The following is a 21,016-nucleotide window of genomic DNA, read 5'->3' as shown; positions in this document are numbered from 1 at the left end:
AATAGTAGCAATAGGGATTGACACATGTCATGTTCCAGGTCCCATTCAAGGTCCCTTGTTAATATATGTATGTGCAGTGACTCATTTAATCCTCATATAGACTCTATCCTGCAGCTACTATTGTAATCTCCATTTTAGAGAAGAGGAAACCGAGGCACAGAGTAACTTACAATAATACAGGTAAGTGGCGGAGATGAGATTCAAACTAAGGAAGTCTAGCTTGGGACTCCATTCTCCCACCCTCAGTGCCATGTTAGCTGCATGGACAAACCTTGAAGGTGCTGAGCATAACTTCAGAGAACTCCCAGACCCAGAGGCCCCGTCTCCTCTTTGATTCCCTTGCACGTTTGCTTCACCACGGAGAGGGAGAGTTTTGTTTCGTTGACCACATTCAGTTTGGAACAGAATCTTCACCACTCACCTCAGAAAGCAGGTTCCCTGCCCTCCCGGGTGGCTGAGGATCTGCTGGATCCACCTCCCAGGTGCCTTTCACAACAGAAACCCAGGCTAGGAAAACCAGTGAGACCGCTTTTCTAGGATGTATTTGGCAGGACCTTCAACCTACCCAGGATAAGCAGAGGGCACGACATATGCAAAAATACAGGCGTGAGAAAAAGACAGGCATGTCCATGGAGAGGGTGAGACACTGGCTGATGGAAGGGTGTGTGAGAGAGGAGAGGGAAAAGGAATGGAAATTCTGGGTCCACTTTTGGTTGCAAAAGACCTTATACCCAAAGTAGAGAAATTTGATTCTTTTTCTCCTATAAAGAGGGGAGAGCCATCAAAGGTCATGCTGTATTTGTTGGGTTTATGGGTTCTCACTACTTAAGAAGCTGCTTTTTTTTGTTTTGTTTTAAGTTGCAAATACGTCTCAACAATTAAGAAATACTGCCATCGTGTGGCTTTTGGTGATACATGCTCCAAACTGTAATTTGCCAAATTTTCTGACATTGTTTAATAATGAAGGGAAAGTACACAGTCCTTGATTCAAATAGCTGAAGTAAAGCAGTGGTGACCTTAATTCTAATGTAAAAAGGATACTTTTTAAAAGAAGATGCTACTTATTTTCAGAGAGCGGGGAAAGGAGAGAAAAAGAGAGGGAGAGAAACATTGATGTGTGAGAGATACATCAATTACTTGCCTCTCACACACCCCCACCCCCACCCCCTGAACTGGGGACCTGGCTTGCAACCCAGCCATGTGCCCCAACCAGGAATTCAACTGGCGACCTTTCTGTTCCCAGGCCTGGGCTCAATCCACTAAGCCACACCAGCTAGGGCAAAAGGATACTTTTACTAAAAAGTTTTTGCATAGCAAAAGAAACCATCAACAAAATAAAAAGACAACCCATGGAATGGAGAACCTATCCCCAATGATACATCTGATAAAGGGTTAATGTCCAAAATTTATGAAGAACTCACACAACTTAATACCAAGAAAACAGACAGTCCTATTTAAAAATAGGACTGTCAGAGAACCTGAATAAACATTTCTCCAAAGGGGATATACAGATGGCCAACAGACATATGAAAAGATGCTCAATGTCAACAATCATCAGAGAGATGCAAATTAAAAACACAATGGGGTATCACCTCACACCTGTCAGAATGGCCACCATCAATAAATCACAAATAAATTCCGGCAAGGATGTGGAGAAAAGGGACCCTTGTGCACTCTTGGTGGGAATGCAGACTCATGCAGCCAATGAATAGCAGCATGGAATTTCCTCAAAAAATTAAAACTGTAACTGCCTTTTGACCCAGCAATCACACTTCTGGGAATACATCCAAAGAAACCCAAAAAACTAATCTGAAAGAATATATACATCCCTATGTTCACTGCAGCATTATTTACAATAGAAAAGATCTGGATACTGCCCAAGCACCCATCAGTAGATGAATGGACAAAAAATAATTAATTAATTAATTTAAAAAAACCCGCTGTGGTATATTTACACAATGGGATACTACTCACCATAAAAAAGAAGGAAATCTTATCTTTTTCGAGAACACAGATGGTCCTGGAGATTATTATACTGAGTGAAATAAGTCAGGCAGAGAAAGACAAATACTATGTGATCTCATTCACATGTGAAATCTAATGAACAAAATAAACTGACGAACAAAATACAAACAGAGGCATGGACACATGGAACAGACTGACAGCTGTCCGAGAACAGGGGGGCTGGAGGGCCAGATGAAAGAAGGTGAAGGGATTAAGCACCCCCTCCCCATATATGCATGTCACACAGAGACAGAGACAGCAGTGCAGTGACAGCCAGAGGGAAGGAGGAGGGGCAGTAGGTGGAGATAGGCCATCGGGGGACGAGTGGGGACAAAAAGAGGCTTTGCTGTGGGTGATGGGTGCACGACGTTGAACTGTACAGTTGAAACCTGTATGGTTTTGTGAATCAATGTCACACCAATAAATTTAGTTTTAAAAAAGCTGTGGTACACATATATAATGGCATATTACTTGATCATAGAGAAGAATGAAATTGTACCATGTATGACAGCATAGATGGACCTAAAGGGTATTATGCTAAGTGAAATAAGTCAATCAGAGAAAGACAAATACCATATGATTTCACTTATATGTGAACTATAAAGAACAATATAACCAAAAAACCAAAACAGAAACAGAAACACACTGATGGTTGCCGGAGGGGAGGGGGTTGGGAGACTGCGTGAAAAAGGTGAAGGGATTGAGAAGTACAGATTGGTACTTAGAGAATAGCCACAGGGATGTAAAGTACAGCATAGGGAATGTACTCAATAACATTGTACTTCGCGTGGTATCAGGGGGTACTGGAAGTATCATAAACAACACTTGGTAAAGCACAATATATAATTGTTTAACCACTCAGCTACACACCTGAAAGTAACACAAAATAATATTGAATGTAAAAAATACATTTTTTATTAAATGAAGAAGATCTATACATTGCTTAAAATTGCCCAAAGTACATTAAAGTTGATCTAACTTAAAAAATTTTAAAGGATACTTTTAATAAAGCGTCTCAAGAAATAAATACCTGGGTTCAATTCTCAGATTTCTTACTTTGTTTTTAATATTCTAATCTCTAAATCTTTAGCGATTCTGGTCGCAAAGATCCTTTCTGTCCTTCCAGTGCCTCCTATCTCAGAATCATAAATTCTCTGGCCCTGAAAAGACTGCCATTTCCAGGCCAGTTTGGCATCAAACTCTCTCCAGGCCGAGTACCTCCACTATGGCAGATTCTATTTCAGTCCTAAGTCTATTCTCCTTGTATGGTCCCATAGTTGGACAGACCCAAAATTCAAATACGTATTTCCAACCATGTTTTAGCTGAGTGGTTTTGAGCAGGTCACCTGGTAACCTTCCAGGTATCCTCTGGAAGCTTCAATTCCATCATCTAAAAAAACGAGGGTGACACTGTCTTCACAGGGATATTGTGAGGGTGAAAAGATGACATGTGTGGAAGTGCCAGGCACATCACACCTCCTCAGAATAAGGGAGTCCCTCTTCCTTCCTCTGAGTCCCTGAGGACATATTTCTGTTGAGCACACAACAAGAACTCAGGGGAGGTCTGCGATTTGAGAGTCAAGATTTACCCCTGGTCTTCCAGCAACATTTTCTGAAAATAAAACTACTCATCCCCCTCAGCCCTTGGGGGAACCACCCGTTTCTGCGCATTGCTACCGACCTTGGACTTTGGGAGTGGGGGGGTTCGATCCACCTATGTCCTCCAAGAGCTGCGGGCAGCAGGGGCGTGGCTGTGGGCAGGTGCCTCTGGCATTCATTCCTCGCCGGTGGGGGGGGGGAGGGTTGGTGTGCCCGCGCACGCCTCTGTGTGTGTGTGTGTATGTGTGTGTGTGTGTGTGTGTGTATAATTTAATCCCCGTGGGACTCAGTGCCTGGTCTCACCCTCGGCTCGGCTGATTGGCTGTCTCAGCTAGCCCCCGCCCTCCCCACCACAGCGTCCCAGGTGGCTCAGGCCCCCGCGGTGATCTCTGTTTACGGAGAAAGCCTGCCCAAGTGGGGCTCCATCTCTGCACTCTCTCCCCGCTGAGGTTCTGCCCGCCTAGGAAGCGGGGAGAAACCAGGCCGAGCCATTCCTCACCCTTTTCCCCATCGCCTGGAGAGGTCAGGTAAGGGGTGTGGGGGGGAGAGGGGGAGCCCCAAGCCAGGGTAGTAGCCCCATCACCCCGTCCCGGTATCTCCCAGATAACTCTCAGGCAACCCGCACCCACCCTGTAATTTCATGCCTAGGCCCAGCTCCCGCTCCCTCAGCCCCTGCCCTATCGTGCTCAGGGTGATGTGCCCTCCCTCCCTGGGAAAGCGGCCAGAAGCTGGATCTCAGGCCCCTGGAGGAGGCACAGACATGGAGACCTTACTCACAGGTCTTCCTTTCTCCCTCAGATGGCGATGGCCCCTACGCCTGTCGGAACCCCGGATGGGGGCTGGGGCTGGGTGGTGGCAGCTGCAGCCTTCACGGTGAATGGGCTCTCCTACGGGCTGTTACGTTCCCTGGGCCTTGCCCTCCCTGATCTCGCCGAGCACTTTCACCGAACCTCTCAAGACACAGCGTGGGTCAGCGCCCTGGCTCTAGCCGTGCAGCAGGCAGCCAGTGAGGGGCCCCCACCCCGAGGTGGGGGGCGGGAACCAGGGTGGAGGGGCCCTGAGTTTAGTGGTGAGGGAAACACCTGATTACCAGATAACCTGAGAAAGGATAACAGGCATCACCAAGATCTAGAAGAGGGAGTTGAGGCTAAAAGGAGGAGCTATTAGGCAGAGGAAGACAGTTTGGTCCAGGCAAACAGCCAATGAGAAGTCTTGAGTAAGTTGGAGGAGGGGCGTGTCTTTTATTGACTCCACCTCCTTCTAGGCCCAGTGGGCAGCGCCCTGAGCACCCGCTGGGGAGCGCGCCCAGTGGTGATGATTGGGGGCATCCTCACCTCGCTTGGTTTCGTCTTCTCGGCTTTCGCTGGCAGTCTGTTGCACCTCTACCTTAGCCTGGGAGTCCTCGCTGGTGAGGGGAGAGGATGCTTCGGTCCTAAAGGGGTGATGGTGGACATGGGAGCTTCTTGTGGGTGGGGGGCCTCCTTTGAGGAGCAGGTCTGGGATTTCTGGGCCAGGCCTTCCCAGTCCCTGTCCTCACCCAGTCTTATCCATTCAAAGGCTCAGGCTGGGCCTTGGTGTTCGCCCCTGCCCTCGGAACCGTCTCGCGTTACTTCTCCCGCCGTCGAGTCTTGGCCGTGGGTCTGGCACTCACAGGCAATGGAGCCTCTTCACTGCTCCTGGCACCTGTCTTGCAGCTCCTCCTGGATGCTTTCGGCTGGCGGGGCGCCTTGCTCCTCCTTGGCGCCATTACCCTCCACCTCACCCCCTGTGGTGCCCTGCTGCGACCCCTAGAGTTCCCTGGTGACCCCCCGGCCCCACCCCGCGGACCCCTAGCTGCCCTGGGCCTGGATCTCTTCACACACCGAGCCTTCTTAGTTTTTGCTCTGGGTACTGCCCTAATTGCGGGCGGGTACTTTGTCCCCTACGTGCATTTGGCCCCTCATGCTTTAGACCGGGGCCTGGGAGGGTACAGGGCCGCACTGGTGGTGGCGGTGGCTGCAATGGCGGATGCAGGTGCCCGGCTAGTCTGCGGGTGGTTGGCAGACCAGGGCTGGGTGCCCCTCCCACGGCTGCTGGCGGTGTTTGGGGCTCTGACAGGGTTGGGGCTGCTGGCTGTGGGGCTGGTGCCAGTGGTGGGGAGTGAAGAGGGTTGGGGGAGCTCCCTGCTAGCTGCGGCTGGGGCCTACGGGCTGAGTGCCGGCAGCTATGCCCCTCTGGTTTTCGGAGTGCTCCCTGGGCTAGTGGGCATCGGAGGTGTTGTGCAGGCCACAGGTCTGGTGATGATGCTGATGAGCCTCGGTGGGCTCCTGGGCCCTCCACTATCAGGTAAGGGCCTGAGCCAACAGATCCTCCGGCCTCCATTCCCCCTGCCCCTGGGGTTTGAGGCATCTAAATTCCTCTCCTCTCCTCTCAGGCTTCCTAAGGGATGAGACTGGAGATTTCACCGCCTCCTTCCTCGTGTGCGGCTCTCTGGTCCTCTCTGGCAGCTTCATCTATGTGGGGCTGCCTGGGGCTGTGCCTTCCTGCAGTCCAGCCTCCCCTCCAGCCACCCCTCCCCCTGAAAGGGGGGAGTTGCTCCCCATTCCTCAAGTTGCCCTGCTCTCCCCAGGAGTCCCTCACTCCACTCTGGAAACCACTTGTTGACCATTTTCTTTTGGTTTAAGCCCCTCCCCCAATAAAAATTTTCAGTTTTCCTGCATGTTCCCATTGTTAGCTAATTGAAGACACTGAAAACTTTCTACTTAAAGATATTCAACAGGCTGATTGAAAGAAACAGGATCCCACTAAGCCCTGGAAGATGGGGAGGCTATCTGTCTGTCAAGCCAGTCCATTTCTCTTTGCCCAAGTTGTTGCCATTGTAACAGAAATCCTTTAGAAATTATCTGCCTGTCAGCCTCAATTTGTTTAGGGGAGAGGGAGGCTCAGAAGTGCTGTCTGCCCCATCCTCACTTCTTTTACTCAAACTCTTTCCTATGTCTCAATCTCTTACTGGCCGGAGGTAAACACAAGAATCCCAGACCCATACAAATTCTCTCAGCTTCAGCTTTCCTAGCAAACTACCCCCCACCCCTGCACACACACACACACCATGTCCCCACCATTCTCTTAATTTCTTTTCTAAGTCACAGGGGAGAGTGAGAAAGAAGGAAGTCAGTGGGCAAATGGAAGAAGGAACTATGGTCCAGAGAGCAGAAACCAGGGTTAAAATGCTCTATGTCACAGGAGCTCCTGGACACACCACCACCACCACCATCAGCCAGCCAGCCAGCCACAATCCCATCCAAGCATATGGGCTCCAGCTCTTTCTGAGGTTATGATTACTATTCAGTCTTCAGATTCAATTTTATTTCAAAGGGGCATTCCCCCTTCCCAAACATCTGTCTTCAGAGAAGAAACTTAGCAGGCAACACTAGAGATCACTTGTAAAATATAGTTAAGTCTTTTGGCCTTTGATTTTCACAGTCGATTCACAGCTCAGTGGAGCAGGCTGAATTCCTGGATCCTGCAGAAAAGGTGGGAGCACGGCAGAGATAGGAGTCCTCAACTAAATACAGAGGGTTGGCACACATATCACAGGAGCCCTGGCCCTGCTGCGGTGGGTGGAAAATAGACCAAGATGCTTAAGGTACTGTGGCTCTGTGGGCACCAACATGGGGCAGGAGGAGAAGTCCTGGAGCTGCCAACCTCTAACTGTCTGGGTCTAACAGCCCCTTTTTGGAGTTCAGTCCTCTCCCAGCCCTTCCTTGGGCAGAGGGACTTTGGTCCCCAGTGCCTCTGTGACAAGGTTCTGGGGCTTGGAGGCACGAGCTGAGAAGCAGAAGAAGTGGGGCAGAGTGAGAAGAACTCCACTCCCTGCAAGAAGAAAGGCCCCAGCTACCACAAAAGAAGCTGTGTAGTTGCCTGTCACATCCCGGAGGTAGCCTATGTCCAAGACAGAAAAAGAATACACATGAGTGATTTATTTCCTGGAACTGAGGACTCAGACATATTTTTTGGTAGAGGGAAGATAATCCTTAACACATCATCTTGGAAGAGTTAGAACTCCCTAAGTAGGAACGGGTGAGCTTGAGAACTCTGATTTCCCAAGGGCTAAAATTACTAAAATGGTAATTTTAGTCACCTTCCTGCCTTCAGAAAGGACCTCCAAATCAACCAGTGGGGATTTGGGGATCCAGAGCGAGTTAGGCACATCTGTGCCTTTCCTTCTGATACCTGTGGCCCTCCCATCTATACCTTCAGTTAATAGTTAAGAAAAAAAAAAAAGGGCCTGAAGGTTCTGGCACATGGAGATTGGAGAACTTTGACCGCATGGCTCAGACACCTGAACTCAGGCCAAATGGGCCAAGGGAAGAGGCATGCAATGACATATTATGTCTGGCCAGGTCCAGCCAAGTTCTCTGAAAACCCAAGCTGCAGGTATCCAGCCAAGGACTCCACATAGCTCATTTTAGTCTTTCCACAGCCCCAGTTTCTTTGTCCCATGGACTCACTTCAGGGCTGCTATGACTGGCTATACAGGCCATGCAGTATACCATATCAGAGGACAATATTTACGTCCACTATAACGTGAATAGTCCCCTCCCCAAATGGTATGACATGATATCCCTGGGCCACTTGGAAACTTCATTCCCCCCTTACCTGACAGAGGAGCCCCCAGCAGTCCCCCGATGCTTTCTACCATCTGCACCACTCCTAGGCCACAGTATATCCTTCCAGTCCCCACCAGTTCAGGCAGCATGGAGAAGGCCACCGGGGTCAGGGCCCCTGATGTAAAGCCATAGGCCACGGCCAGAGCCACCAGGGCTGTGGGAGCCCGAGCCACAGGGAACAGGGCCAATGACAACCCAGTTAGGGTGGTCCAGAGCATCAGGAGTCGTGCCACAGGCCCTGGGACAGCATCCCCTAGCCACCCAGAAACCACACGTCCCACAAGGTCGGAAATAGCAACCACTGAGAGGAGGAAGGCAGCAGGCAGTGGATCCCAATCCAGGTCCTGGACATGGGCCACCAGGTGCACATAGGGAATGAAGTAGCCAGTGTTGATCAGGGTGAGGGCAACAGTATAACGGAGGAAGGGACCATGATGGAGGAGGAAGGCAAGTTGGGCCCCAGGGCCACCCATGGCAGGGTCCTCAGTCAGGGAGAGTGGCCGGAGGAGAGCACCACAGGCCACCAGGTGGAGGGAGAGGGCAGACACCAGCAATAGGGCTCCCTGCCATGCATAGTGGCTGATCAGCCATTGGAAGAGTGGGGCAAAAGCAAAGGAGGAGAGGCCCACGCCCGTCAGTGCCAGTCCCATGGCCAGGGATCGCAGGCGAGAGAAGTAACATGACAGGCAGGCCAAGGTTGGAGTGAAGGTCAAGGCCCAGCCAGAGCCTGTCCAAAACAAACAAAAAAAAAAAGGGAGAAGAAGAAATGGTGGTTGAGGACTCTTAGGGACCTCAGGGCACCCAGTAATCCCAACACTGCCCAGCAGCAGAATGTAGCATGGGCCTGGTTACAATCCTAATTTTGATACTTTGTACTTGCTAGTGTTTTGACTTTACTCAATCCCCTAGCCTCAATCTCCTCATCCACAATATGGGAGTAATATATTTTATGGTACTGTAGAGGCTCAGAGATAATGTTTTTTAAAGTAACTAGCACAGAATTTTGGAGTTAGACCTGGGCTCTACCATTTCTGGTTGTGTGATTTTCATTTGCCAAGTTCCATAAGCTTCTAAAGCCTTGCTTCATATGTAAATCGGATACCTGTTTCACTGACACAATACCTGACACAACCTCACTGTATGTAATTCTTCCTTCTATGCTCCAGTCCCACTAGCCCTGGGCTTGCATATTCTGGACACAATATCTCTGAATGTCCTAAATTGCCCAACCAAGTTTATCCATTTAGTCATTCCTCTTCATTTCCTTCAGGGTACAGGTGCTATTCAAAACTTTCTCTCAGCTTCTCCCTAAACCTTTTAGCAGGATCAAGATGATAGTCCAGAGGCCAAAAATGCAGGCATTGGACTTTCCTGCCCTTGCTCAGGGTCTCACCTGAAAGCAGCCCAATACTCAGGTACAGGTGAGTCAAGGAGGTAGCAAAGGAGGCGAGCAACATGCCCAGCGCTGCCAAGATGCCCCCAGCCATCACCACAGGCCTTGCCCCGAACTTCGTGCTCAGAGCACTGCCCACTGGGCCTGGGGAAGAGGAAAGAGTTCTGTGAGAAGACCTCAGGCGTCCTTCTCCAGCAACTCCCCCACCCCCACCCTCCCCCTTTACTTTCCACGTATTCCCCCCCTCCCTTCTGAGCGTCTTAGGACACCGGACCCAGGCGCAGCACTCACTGCCTAACTGCTGAACCGCGATTCCTATGGAGGTGATCCAGGAGACGCGTGCTGCCTGCTCCTCAAAAGCCTCCACAAACTCCACGAAGAAGATACCGAAGGAGCGGAGTACCCCGAACACCAGTGCCGACTGGAAGAATGCTGAGAGCACCACCATCCACCCCCAGCCCCCGTCGGGGGGCTCGACCCTACGTGCCATGGAGCGGGGGCGGGTAACAGAGCTGCGACCACTAAGATCCCCAGGGGAAGGAAGGCTCAGAACGCTCCACCTCTCCCCACCCAGACGGACCGCTCCGGACTGGAACCGGCGGTAAAGAGGGTACTGAGAGGGTTTGAAAGCTGCAGAGAGGCTGCGTGAGGCGCCTGCGCCTTTCTCCTAGGCTTGGAGCCTTGGAGTTGGATATCGGTAGCGCGAATCGCGCAGACCTTTGCCCGGGCTATTAGCGCCCGGGGGCGGGGCTCCGTTGGCAATCCGCGGAGAATCGAAGCCTGGGCAGGGTGGGCTAAACTTCGGTGGAGGAACCAAGAAGCAGCGCTGAGTTTGGATCCTACCCTTGGGGCGCACTATTTTCTGCTTGGATTGATTATTTGATCATTACGAGTGTCAGCACCTGGCGCGCCAGGCCAGGGCTGACAACCCTGCAAATTTTTAGCTCACAGAACTCCTGAGCAGGGGCGGAGCCAGAAGGCCGGGGCGGGGCTTAGAGCGTGGTTCTGGACCCGGGCCGGAGTGGGGAGTATATGTACAGAGGGAACTTTAGGAGGTCGTTTAGAGGCGGCCTCAGGTGACGCAGGGACCTAACACGTGGCTGCTTCGGTTTGCTGTCCACCCAACTGGCCAGTTCGTCCAGATTCCAGCACCAAAACCTGCACGTAAGGAGCACATAGGGGGTTGATGGTGGGTAAACTGGTTCAGGAGAGGAAAATATTTGCTTAATGAGGAGCCCAGGAATTGCAAGGCCAGATGGGGGGCTAGTGAAGGATCTATGACATGAGATTCAAAGAAAATACTCCAAGCCCCTGAGGTCACTAGAATCTAGATGCCTGGATCCCTAAGGGGTTCAAAGGCCAAAGAGACAAGGAGAATGGGTTGCTGGACTCCTGTTCCCAACTAACAGGAAACCTAGAGGTCACAGAGACCAAAAAAAAAAGGGTGGGGGGAGGAAAAATGGGCCCTACCAGCATCACCTACCCCTTCTTCAGTGGGACTGAAACCCTTTCTTCTATTCCTCTAGTAAAAACTACTCTAGGTTTTTTTTTTTAAAGATTTTATTTATTTATCTTTAGAGGGGAAGGGAAGGAGAGAGGGAGAGAAATATCAATATGTGGTTGCCTTCTCATGCGTCCCTTGTTGGGAACTGGCCTGCAACCCAGGAATGTGCCCTGACTGGGAATCAAACCTTGATCCCTTAGTTTGCAGGCCCGAGCTCAATCCACTGAGCTACACCAGCCAGGGCCAACCACAGTTTTGATATCACGATTAGATAGCCTAGAGACAAAAGAGACAAACCTGACCACAGGGACAGGGAGCAATCTGTCCCTCCTATCCAGTCCTCCACCTCCTATAGCACTAATGGCTTGTCTTCCTCCTTCTTCTTTATAATTCAAGCTCCCTGGGACCCTGATCTTGAAACTTGGACTCAAGGACTTATACCCAGACACGTGAGGGATGTGGAGGAAGAAAGAATATGTAATTTTTAAAAGCATACTAACTCTTGTAATTTTATATGTGGGAAATAAATACAGTCATACTCCAAAAAAACTTTTTTTTGTAAGTGTAATCAAAATTTTGGGTGGTGGAGGAATAGGTCAATGATGTGGAAAGTGGTGTGGCAGTGTAACAGTAGTTAGGAGCGCAGTCTTTAGAATCATAGCTCCAGCCTTGGCTTCATCACTTTTTAACTTGGCCAGGATATTGAATCTTTTAGTTCATTTCCCTATCTGCAAATTGAGGATAATAATAGCAACCTTTTTAAGGTTGTCAGGGGAGTTGAATTAGAAAACCTAGAAACTAAAATGTTTAGTTTAGGGCCTGACATGTAGCAGGAGTAATATTAGCTGGTCTCATTTTCAACAGAGGATTAAGCTGTGGGAGGAGAAGGAAGGTTTTAGTTTCCAAGTTTATTTCCTTCTTTTTAAAAATCTAATCCAGGTCATGGGTTTTAAAACACAGAAACACAACCATAAACTGTAAATGTTGGAAGGAACTGTGGAGACCATGTTAATGGACCTGTTTCACAGATGAGTAATTCAAGTCCAAAGGGAGGTAACTTATCAGAATTAGTGAACTTCCACCCTCTGCCCACAGGGTAGAACAGAGCTGTGCACCCAGACACACACAGGACAGGGGGCAGCATGAGAGAGAAGCATACATTGGGCAAAGGATAGATTCCAGGACACCATTGCTGGGGGAGGGTAGAGCTGGATGTTGACTCTAATCACACAGCCTTCTCACTGCCACCTCCAGCCCCTATTGTCCTCATGGGACCCAAGTTCTATGCATATTTTTTGGTGGCGATGGTGGTGGTAGGCAGTATCCCAGCACAGATGCATCCCCCAGTCTCTTGGTATTATTAGTGGCTTCCTGGCTTCTCCCTGCCACCTCCACACTTCACACAGGAAATGATTTCAGAGCAGCCGGATGCAGGTGGCTCCGGAGAAACTTCATGAAGTCACTGGTTCCTATACAGTGAGTCAGAAGGCAAGCGCAGGGAAGGGGAGAATGTAGGCCATTTAAAATGTCTGGTGGAATGGGCATGAAATCCAAGATAGTATCCAGGAGGGTAGAACCCTCTTTCCCCAGCTTTCCCCAGCCCCCAGCCCCTACCCCACCCCAGGCAAGAATCCAGGACACAGCAGACAGCACACAGAGGCTTCTTTATTCCATGATTCTAATCTTGCAGGATTTAACATCTCTACCCCTAGGCACTCTCCACATGCCCATCCAGTCTGCTTAAAAAAAAAATCATGGTTCCTTTTCACATCTCTCTTCCCTTTCCCCTCCTCCTGCAGGTCCGAAGTGGGAGAAGTAGCTTTCTCACCAGTTCCCAACTGACAGCCACTAGTACTGACCTATCTTGAGGAAGCTTCCTACAAATTCAAAGTGCTTCTTACCCTCTTCCCCATGCCCCAAATCAAACAGGTTGCTGGGCAAAAAGGGAAGGACTGTAAATCAAGGCTTCAGAGTGTCATCTAACATTCCAGACCTTCCTCCAGTTAAGAGGTAATTCCATTCCTAACATTCTGCCTCCTTGGCCTACACCAGAGACTGCACCCCTCGACCAGCCTCTTAATTCTACCTGGACATTTTGGTTCACTAGAAGGTCCATCAGTTAATCAGTCTTTTCAATCTCCTAAACCTCTAATCCCAACAGTAATCCCAATCATAATCCTAAACTATAGCACACCCAAAATGGAACTCAGCCCCTTTAGTTTCCCTGTGGAAGGTTCTACTGCATTCACTGGTTCTAGCTAGGAATGCAGTGATGGGAAGACCAGGTCACAGACCCAGCTTTTCTAAAGTAAGAAAGTTAACAAGCACCTGTGACTTCTAGAGGCAAAGAAGTGGAATCTGGACATTTGCCAGAACATGTCCAAAAACCCACTGAAGGAAGGAGTTTGTCTCAGGTAGAGAAAACCCCACGGAATGTTCAAGGCCAAATGCCTCTGCCACAAAGAACTAACTGGTCATGACATGTTGAGTCGAGATAAAGAGTTTTATAATTCTCCCCTAGGTCATAATATTCTTAGAGACTGGGCAGAATCAGAAAAGGTGGCATCATCTCTAATAAGGAATTTCAGATCTCGTCCCCCATGGAGGGATCACCTCAGTGCAAAGAACAGGCCCTAGTGGGAGGGTTGTGAGCTTTATCATGACAGACACAGCGGAGCCCAACCTAGCTGAACAGGTGAATGGGACAGTTAGCGGTATAAGACAAAACCTCTCCAATCATCTCTCCAGTTCCAAGACTGATAAAGTCTTCACACCCACAGCCCTGAGGAGGCACATATTATCTCTAATTCAAGTGCACCATAAAGGTTACCCTAACCCATGGGGAACAGAGAAAAGTCTATCCAGTTCTAGCCTGCTAGATATAATATCCAGAATACCAGAGAGGGTTCCTGACCCAATTCTACAAACCCACACGTTCCCAGTGCTGCCCTAGAAGAAATAAAGGTTCCAGACCTAGAATTGGAGGGGCAGGACACAGAGAACCCCTTTCTCCATTTAAACAAACCAACAAGCAAACAAATAGAACAATTCTAAAGAAGTTATGGCAATAATAACAACAAACACTCAAGCCGAAGGAGACAGCGAAGTGCTAATCTCTGCCTGCAGAGCTGTGACCTCACACTGTTTCAGGTCACTTTGGTCACACTGTGGAAGAGGCAAGTGGGAAATGCAAAGAATGGAGGCCCTGGTGCCACTCGGAGACCTCAATAAATTATATTTACAGATAAACCAAATGAGATGAGGGCTCCAGCCTCTCCTCTCCCCCAGCTCCTAGCTTGCTCTCTCCTCAGAAATAATTTTGATTGTGGGGAAGAGGTTTTGACCAGCAAAACAGAGGCAGATCAAGTTGGGATCTGCCACCCCTGCTCTCCCCAGTAAGAAATTAAGGTGGTGGCAGTTTCTGAGAACGGTGGGTCCCTGCACACCTCTATGCCCAAATCTGACGGAGAAGCCAGGCATGGGCAAGCAGCTTTCCTGGCTTCCAGGAGTGACTTGGGTCTGGGCCATTTCTCAGCTAGGGCCCCCCCCGAATGTGGTAGTGCACTTTGGTGTTGGTAGCAGCTCCGTGTTTCTGGCGCAGATGCAGCCGTAGTTGACTCTTGTGTCGAAAATGCAGGCCGCAAGGGTCACACTGCGGGGGAGAGGGGATTGTTCAGATAGCCTAACAACCTAAAAGGTGGTCAGGTCCCTTCCCATCCACGACCACCTTTTAGGTGTTGAGTGAGGGAGAATTGCTAGTTCTCTCCAAGAGAAGCTCTTAAGTCCTCCCAAATCCTTAGGGAGAGGCCACAGACATAGGAGCTTCCCTCTTCAGCAAAGGTATTTCCATCCCTTAGCTCCTCTTCAGGAGCTAGCCTCCAGTCAAGGAACCTAACGTCTATACCTGCCCATTGCTACCCGCACCTCTGCCCATCACAACCCTTTCCTAGTCCCGGCCCCTTGCGCACTGGGACTCTTTCAGCACACCACTCATTTGGAAGACCTCTAGAACCGCCAGGCGGGCTCCTCTCCGAGCCCCACCCCTAGGTAAATGGGAAGTAAGTCTAAGGCTTGGGTCAGGCCAGGTCCGGTACTCACGTGGTAAGGCTTCTCCCCCGTGTGGATACGAACATGGCTTTTGAGTGTCTGTAGGTGGCGGAAGCGAGTCCCGCAGGTGGGGCAAGGATAGGGTTTCTCTCCAGTGTGGATCAGCACGTGCGCGCGCAGATGCGCTACCTGGGAGGGGAGGGAACTTAAGACAAGTCCTCTGAGAAAAACAGAACCTTCCCTAACCGGTCCACTCTGCCCTCTTGCAGATTTGTCTTAGAGCACTTCTGAGACAGGCTCCATACCTGTACGAAACGGGAACCACACGTCTCACACTTATACGGTTTCTCTCCCGAATGGATGCGGCTATGCGTTTTCAGGTTAGCCGGCCGGTTAAAGCGGGCTCCGCAGATGGAGCAGTGGTAGGGTTTTTCCCCTGGAGGTAGGGAGGAGCAGAAGTCAGAGACTCTGCCCAAGACCCCGGTGAGCAGAAAGGCCAGGATTCTCTCCTCCTTGCTCTTCCCCTACCTGTGTGCACAGTGCGGTGACTGGCCAGGTTGCCCTTGTAGCGGAAGGCAGACCGGCAGAGCTGACACTTGTAGGGCTTGTCCTCATCTCCAGGAGCTAAGGGGTCCAGCCCCGATGAGCACCCAGCCACAGCCTCACAGTTCTGGCAGCTGAAAAATTCACTTCCTAGGAAGGGGGTGGGTGATGACAACAATATCAGGGAATCCTCAAACCACGGTGGTAGTAAGGTTTTCTTTTTCCCAATTTACTATTAAGACTTCTGGGGCTCATTTCACTTGCTCATGGTCACGTAAGAGGAGAAGCCAGCCTGACTCCATCCTTGTCTGTCTGTCTCCAGAATACTCTGCTAATCTCTTCAATAGTAGTGGTGATAGGGGAAAGTCCCTAGTAGTAGGTGGAGGTTTCTGTTTCTCCTCTCTTGCGGCACTCTGAGTGACAGCTAACCAGAGAGTCCCTGCCGAGCTCTAGGCTGTCCACTCAGCCCTGAACTGGGGTGGGCCAGAAGTTTCCAAACACTGCTGTTCACTGGAAGCTTTAAAAAATACGAATGTCTTCCCAATATGCCAAGATTGCGGGTTTGATTCCTAGTTGGGGCACATACAAGAACCAACCAATAAATACATAAACAAGTGCAACAACAAACTGACCAATCTCTCTCAAATAAACTTTTTTAAAACTAAAAAAAAAAAATACTGATGCCTGTCTTCCACTTCTAGACATTTTAATGGAGGGGTATGACCTAGGCGATAGGAGTTTTAAAAGCTCCATTGGTGATTCTAATTTGCAATATGTAATTGGAACTGGCCTTGAGCAGCCACAAAGGAAAAGCCCAGAAGGGGATAAAAGGAGGTGCTCTTACCTGGTGGTGGGTGAACCCGCCCAGAGGGTGATGATACAGTGGCTTCCTGACCCTGGGGTGTGAGATGGGGGGTATTGACTGGAGCCCCACATGTAAACTGTATAGTGGCAGCAGTTGGAGAGAGCCTAGGCAGAGCAAAAGGTTAGGAGAGATCATGTGGAGGGGGCCTTTTCTGCTAGAGAACTTGGAGCCAAATGCCTACCCTCCAGAAGTGAGCCAGTACTCACCAATTTGTGCTGCCAAAGACCCAAAGCACTGAATAAGCCTGGCCTCTGGCCAGCGTCCTAAGGTGGGCTAGTGTCTCTGGAACCCACCCACTCACTCCCTGCTCCTGACCAACCCCGCCCAACAGCTCTCTCTGCCTCCTGGCTGAGACTAGCCACTACAAATTCTTGGGGTTCCAGTTCCTGTACCTGCTCTGGGGACCAGGAATGGGTCCTTCTTCGCTGCCACTGCTGCTGCTGCTGCTGCTGCTGGAAGCCTCATCTCCACTGGGGAACCCAGCTTGGGAGCAAAGTTGACCAGAACTCCTCTCCCCCGCCAGGCTCCCTGCTTGGGAGGCCTGAGAGTTTAGCACGATGAACTTGTATTTTTTCCAGTTGCAGGCCTTGGGGTCTGGGCTGCCTGGACTGGGGGGGCCTTGACTGCAGCTGCGAGACTCAGTAGGTGGGTCTGGGTGCCCTTCGGAGCGCCTGGGACTGCCTGGTGGAGGGGCCGTTGGGGGCGTGGGGGGTTCTGCCTCCAGGGGCCGCGGGGAGATGCCCAGAGGTTCATAGCTGGGAAAAGTGGGATGGACATTAGTGCTATTTCCTAATCTTGGCCTCTGCCCTTGACACCTGGAATACCAGTCACCTCACCCATGGAGAATACCAAGCTGGGGCTCCTCACCTGGCCTGAATGAAGCGGTGGCATGCCTGGACCACATGATCCATCTGCAAGTAGGTGGCGGCCGCAAGAACTGCTGGTGCAGTGGCCGGAGAGAGGCGTAGGCGAGAAGTGTACATGAAGTCCAGAAGAGGAGCAAAGCCTCCGGCTTCGGGGCCCCCAGGCAGAGAGAGCACATCCACCCCAACGCCTGCACGGCCTCGGAAAATTGAATAGAAGAAGCCACTGGAGAAAGGGCAGATAGGTCATGTTAGGGGCTGGGGAACCAAGGCAGGTAAAGTGCCACTATAGAAAGCCACGCCCCCACGGATAGCCCCCGCCTCCTCTCCACTGTCACCCCGCCCCCAATTCCAGGTTGCTCCGCCTCCTGCTTCGGAAAGCCTGGGCTTCGGATTCCCTCCCAATGAATTTGTGGCCCCGCCCCTTTCCTATTTGGTCCCACTCCATCCGATGAGGCTCCCTTCGAACCTGCAGGCGATAAGAACCGCCTTGTGAGCTCGAAGAGGCTGCCCGCCAACCAGAAGCGTGACGTCAGTGAGGATCCCGCGCAGGCGCAACTCGTTGAGGTTGCCGAGCACGTCGGAGGAGTGGCGAGTGAACTCTCGGACATATCCCAGCGCTCGCTCCGGAGTAGCGGTGGAACCCATCGCGACGCAGGCCTGCGGGAGCCAAGGGATCCAGGCAGTCCTAAGACGCCTTCCGTTCCGCAATTTGTCTCTTCCTCCTGAGATGCAAGTGGAGCCAACCTTCCGCCCCCCGGCTCACGGAGCCTCACTTAATACATCTATTCTTTCTGACCTCGACCGCACCGTTACTCGCTTTCCTCCCCTAGATTCGAAGGCTCCCACACTGCGGTGTTGATGGCGAGGTGGAAACTCCGACCCACAGCGCCCTGAGTTCGACTCTTAGTGCCTTTCCAGCACCACCCGCCCCCCCCCGCCCCCGCCACACACACACCCAACTTCCCTCCGCTTCACCGCGCTCCTGAGTCTCAGGTGCCCGACCCTGCCTGGAGACCCTATTGAAGTTCCCTCCCCTGAACCAAGAATTCTACTGCCTACTCTAAAGTCCCGAAACCCTAGCTTAGCCCAATTGTGGGGCCTCGGTCTTCCTACCACGAACAAACCCCAACCCTCTTCGGGGACCCAGAGTCTGGTTCCTTCAGCCTCCGGTTCTTACCCCCGTCCTGCAGGGGCTGCGGCTCCTCTTCTCAAGGGGGTGGAGCCTCTCTCCCCTTTTGGCCTCGGCTCCTTTATCTGGCCGGGATGTCGGGGGCGGGGGTGGAGGTGGGGTGAACGCCTGGGTCTGTATCCTTCCTTCCTCCCTTGCTCTCCAGATGGCGAGCCCGGGGCGGGGTCTCGGCTCTAGGGCGGGACCTCAGAAACGCAGGGTGGTCGTAACCTAAGGAGGCTTGGGTCACCGAAAGTGAAATCATCGGGGAAGGGACATTCGAATTGGGGATACCCAGAGTAGAAATATGGATGACTGGGTCGTGTGGGGGGGTGTGGCTGGGACAGCGGACATGGGTGTGTTAGCCGCAGAAAAGGGGCGCAAGGAGCCTGTTGCGGGACAAAAAAATACAGCAAAAACTTTCTTTCCTGTGCACGGTATTACGGGACAAAAAGGAGAGCCCAAAGAGGCACCAGGTTTGGGGAGGCAATAGTGGGCTCCTGTGGAGTCCCAGATAGCAGGAGGGGTGCTGTGAATGACAGGTTCCTCTAGCGGGGCCTACGCAAAGGGGACTCTGATCGGGCGGGGTAGGGAAAGGGCGGATATGATTTCTAGTTTGTTTCCTTCCATTGTCCTGCGACCGGACGGCTCCTACAGCTGCTTCCCCTCGAGGAGGTGGGGAAAGTCCCGGGTGGGAACCGAGAGACGCTCCGGAGACCTAGGCGTCCGACTCTCGCTCTTAACTCCCTTCAGAATCCTTTTAGGGACCCAGAGAGAGAGACTCCCGTCCGAAGCCCGCTAGCTCCCCCAATCCCAGTCCACTAGGGCCTCGGGCACCCGCCGGTCGGCTAAGCTAGGAGGCTGGCGGGACGCCGGGGTCCAGCGCGGCAAGCCGGCGAAGCTCGACAATGTTTGGCTCCTTCCACGAGGGGGCGCAAGAGCACTAGTTTCTCCCCGCCGGGTCGCTTCCACCCCGCTGAGGGGGGTCCGCTCTGACAGGGGCTCAGGATCAATTCGGTCTGGACGGCGGAAACCTTCCTCCTCGTCCTCTTGGCGCTGGTTTATTTTGTCCTTCTGTCTCCTAAGAGGGAACTAGGGTTGGACAGAGGGAGGGAGAGTTAGGCGACAGAAGTGACTTTCCTCCGAGGCGGGGGTTCCTACCTGGGGTGAGAAATCCGACGGCTTTGGGGCAAGGGAAATGGGTGGGACAAGGAGTGGGGTCTGAACCCTGGGAGCACAGGGTTTTCCTTTCTAATTAGTCTAGGCATTATTATCTGTCTTTAGAGGTGAATTTTAAGAGAACATTAATATGAAAGTTGGGTGGGGTGAACAAAGAAAAGGGAAAACAGGGAGGTTCTCAGAATTAAAGAAGGGTGAGAAGGCAGGAGGGGCGTGATGACCTTAATTTTAAGTTTCTGATCTGGGAGACAGGCTCGGGTCAAAACTGGGGGCGGGGAACAAGGTACATCTGGAGAAGGGAGGCCAGAGCTGAATCCAGCTGCAAAGCAGGACTTGGATCTGGGTTTAGGAGTCTTCCATTCCCAGGAATAACTGACCATTTCCTGTGGAGTTGCATATCCAGGCCCGGGGGCCCACACCTTCGATTTGAGGGTGTCCTAATTTGGATGCACATAAGAACTGCTGAGAAACTGGGGGTTTGGGACCGCCAAGGATTCGGACCGTTGGTGGCTTTTGATGTGAAGGTTACTTCGATTTCTGCCCAGTGTGGAGCGCCCTTTGGTGTCAGGATGGAGTTGATTTTGTGTTTTCTGGTCAATTGTGGGGTTCATGTTTAGTATGGAATATTGAGTTAGTTTGATTATTCTGGGCACTGGGCAGGCCGGGGGAAGGATGCATCCAGGCTGGAGGGCAAATGGTAAGTTTGAGGAATGGAGGTGATTTTGAAGCTACATTAGTTTTGGGGATTCTGACACAATTTGGAGATTGTCACGTTGAAGTATTAGAAGAACCTGCTAGGTATTCTTGGGGAAGTGGATGAGGGTTTTGTTTTTGAGGGCTTCGTAGTCATTGGTGTATACGGACAATCTAATTTCAAGTACAGGAGTCATGCAGATTCGGGGGATGCATTAAGTTTTGGGGTGCCATATAAGTTTCAAGGCTCAAATCAGATTAGAGGGGAAATGAAATTCAATTTGGAGTCTTTTATTAGCTTGTAGTGGAACATAATAGGAACCTGGGAGTGTGTGTGAATGCCTTCAATGATTGTGGGTCCATGAGGGTGAGCAAAGCTTTACATTTGAATGTTACAGAAACTTATTTTGAGGAGGGGAGACTCCTCTGTATGCACAGATAGCCAAGAAGCATTTTCCAGGGGTAGACACAAGATCAGGGCCCAGGGTAGGAAATTGAAGTTTTGG

General features: G+C 51.1%; 3 protein-coding genes across 9 annotated transcripts; 1 reads left to right on the top strand and 2 right to left on the bottom strand.

Annotated features, from left to right (window-relative positions):
- Nucleotides 1–3,933: 3,933 nt before the first annotated feature.
- SLC16A11 (solute carrier family 16 member 11) lies at nt 3,934–7,390 on the top strand. Of its 4 annotated transcripts, none has more exons than XM_037035412.1 (5): nt 3,934–4,125; nt 4,402–4,609; nt 4,868–5,011; nt 5,161–5,928; nt 6,017–7,390. In XM_037035412.1, exons 2-5 carry the CDS (start codon nt 4,402–4,404, stop codon nt 6,244–6,246), a joined length of 1,350 nt encoding a protein of 449 aa, XP_036891307.1. In that variant the 5' UTR covers nt 3,934–4,125; the 3' UTR covers nt 6,247–7,390. The 4 variants fall into 4 exon arrangements, with proteins under 4 accessions (XP_036891307.1, XP_036891306.1, XP_036891309.1 ...); XM_037035411.1 differs by having other exon boundaries at nt 3,935–4,130; XM_037035414.1 differs by lacking the exon at nt 4,402–4,609 and having other exon boundaries at nt 3,935–4,130.
- On the bottom strand, nt 6,925–10,310 carry SLC16A13 (solute carrier family 16 member 13). 3 transcript variants are annotated; one of them, XM_037035410.1, is made up of 4 exons: nt 9,937–10,306; nt 9,646–9,789; nt 8,242–8,979; nt 6,925–7,410 (listed from the first exon to the last, which is right to left on the bottom strand). In XM_037035410.1, the coding sequence occupies exons 1-4, from the start codon at nt 10,133–10,135 to the stop codon at nt 7,325–7,327; spliced, it is 1,167 nt and encodes a 388-aa protein (XP_036891305.1). In that variant the 5' UTR covers nt 10,136–10,306; the 3' UTR covers nt 6,925–7,324. The 3 variants fall into 3 exon arrangements, with proteins under 3 accessions (XP_036891305.1, XP_036891303.1, XP_036891304.1); XM_037035409.1 differs by having other exon boundaries at nt 6,927–7,524; nt 9,937–10,303; XM_037035408.1 differs by having other exon boundaries at nt 6,925–7,524; nt 9,646–10,310.
- A 1,019-nt stretch (nt 10,311–11,329) lies between these two features.
- BCL6B (BCL6B transcription repressor) lies at nt 11,330–18,734 on the bottom strand. Of its 2 annotated transcripts, none has more exons than XM_037035415.1 (9): nt 18,648–18,713; nt 17,937–18,127; nt 17,472–17,693; nt 16,997–17,359; nt 16,584–16,708; nt 15,725–15,889; nt 15,502–15,632; nt 15,248–15,385; nt 11,330–12,618 (listed from the first exon to the last, which is right to left on the bottom strand). In XM_037035415.1, exons 2-9 carry the CDS (start codon nt 18,113–18,115, stop codon nt 12,601–12,603), a joined length of 1,341 nt encoding a protein of 446 aa, XP_036891310.1. In that variant the 5' UTR covers nt 18,116–18,127; nt 18,648–18,713; the 3' UTR covers nt 11,330–12,600. The 2 variants fall into 2 exon arrangements, with proteins under 2 accessions (XP_036891310.1, XP_036891311.1); XM_037035416.1 differs by lacking the exon at nt 11,330–12,618 and adding an exon at nt 12,798–14,801 and having other exon boundaries at nt 18,648–18,734.
- Between the last annotated feature and the right edge of the window lie 2,282 nt (nt 18,735–21,016).

This window comes from Sturnira hondurensis, unplaced genomic scaffold (genome assembly GCF_014824575.4).
Source record: "Sturnira hondurensis isolate 20B ecotype Veracruz unplaced genomic scaffold, ASM1482457v3 Scaffold0022319, whole genome shotgun sequence".
In the NCBI taxonomy this organism is placed as follows: Eukaryota; Metazoa; Chordata; class Mammalia; order Chiroptera; family Phyllostomidae; genus Sturnira; species Sturnira hondurensis.
Note: the sequence above shows the minus strand (reverse complement) of the source record. Positions and strands in the feature narration are given on the sequence as shown.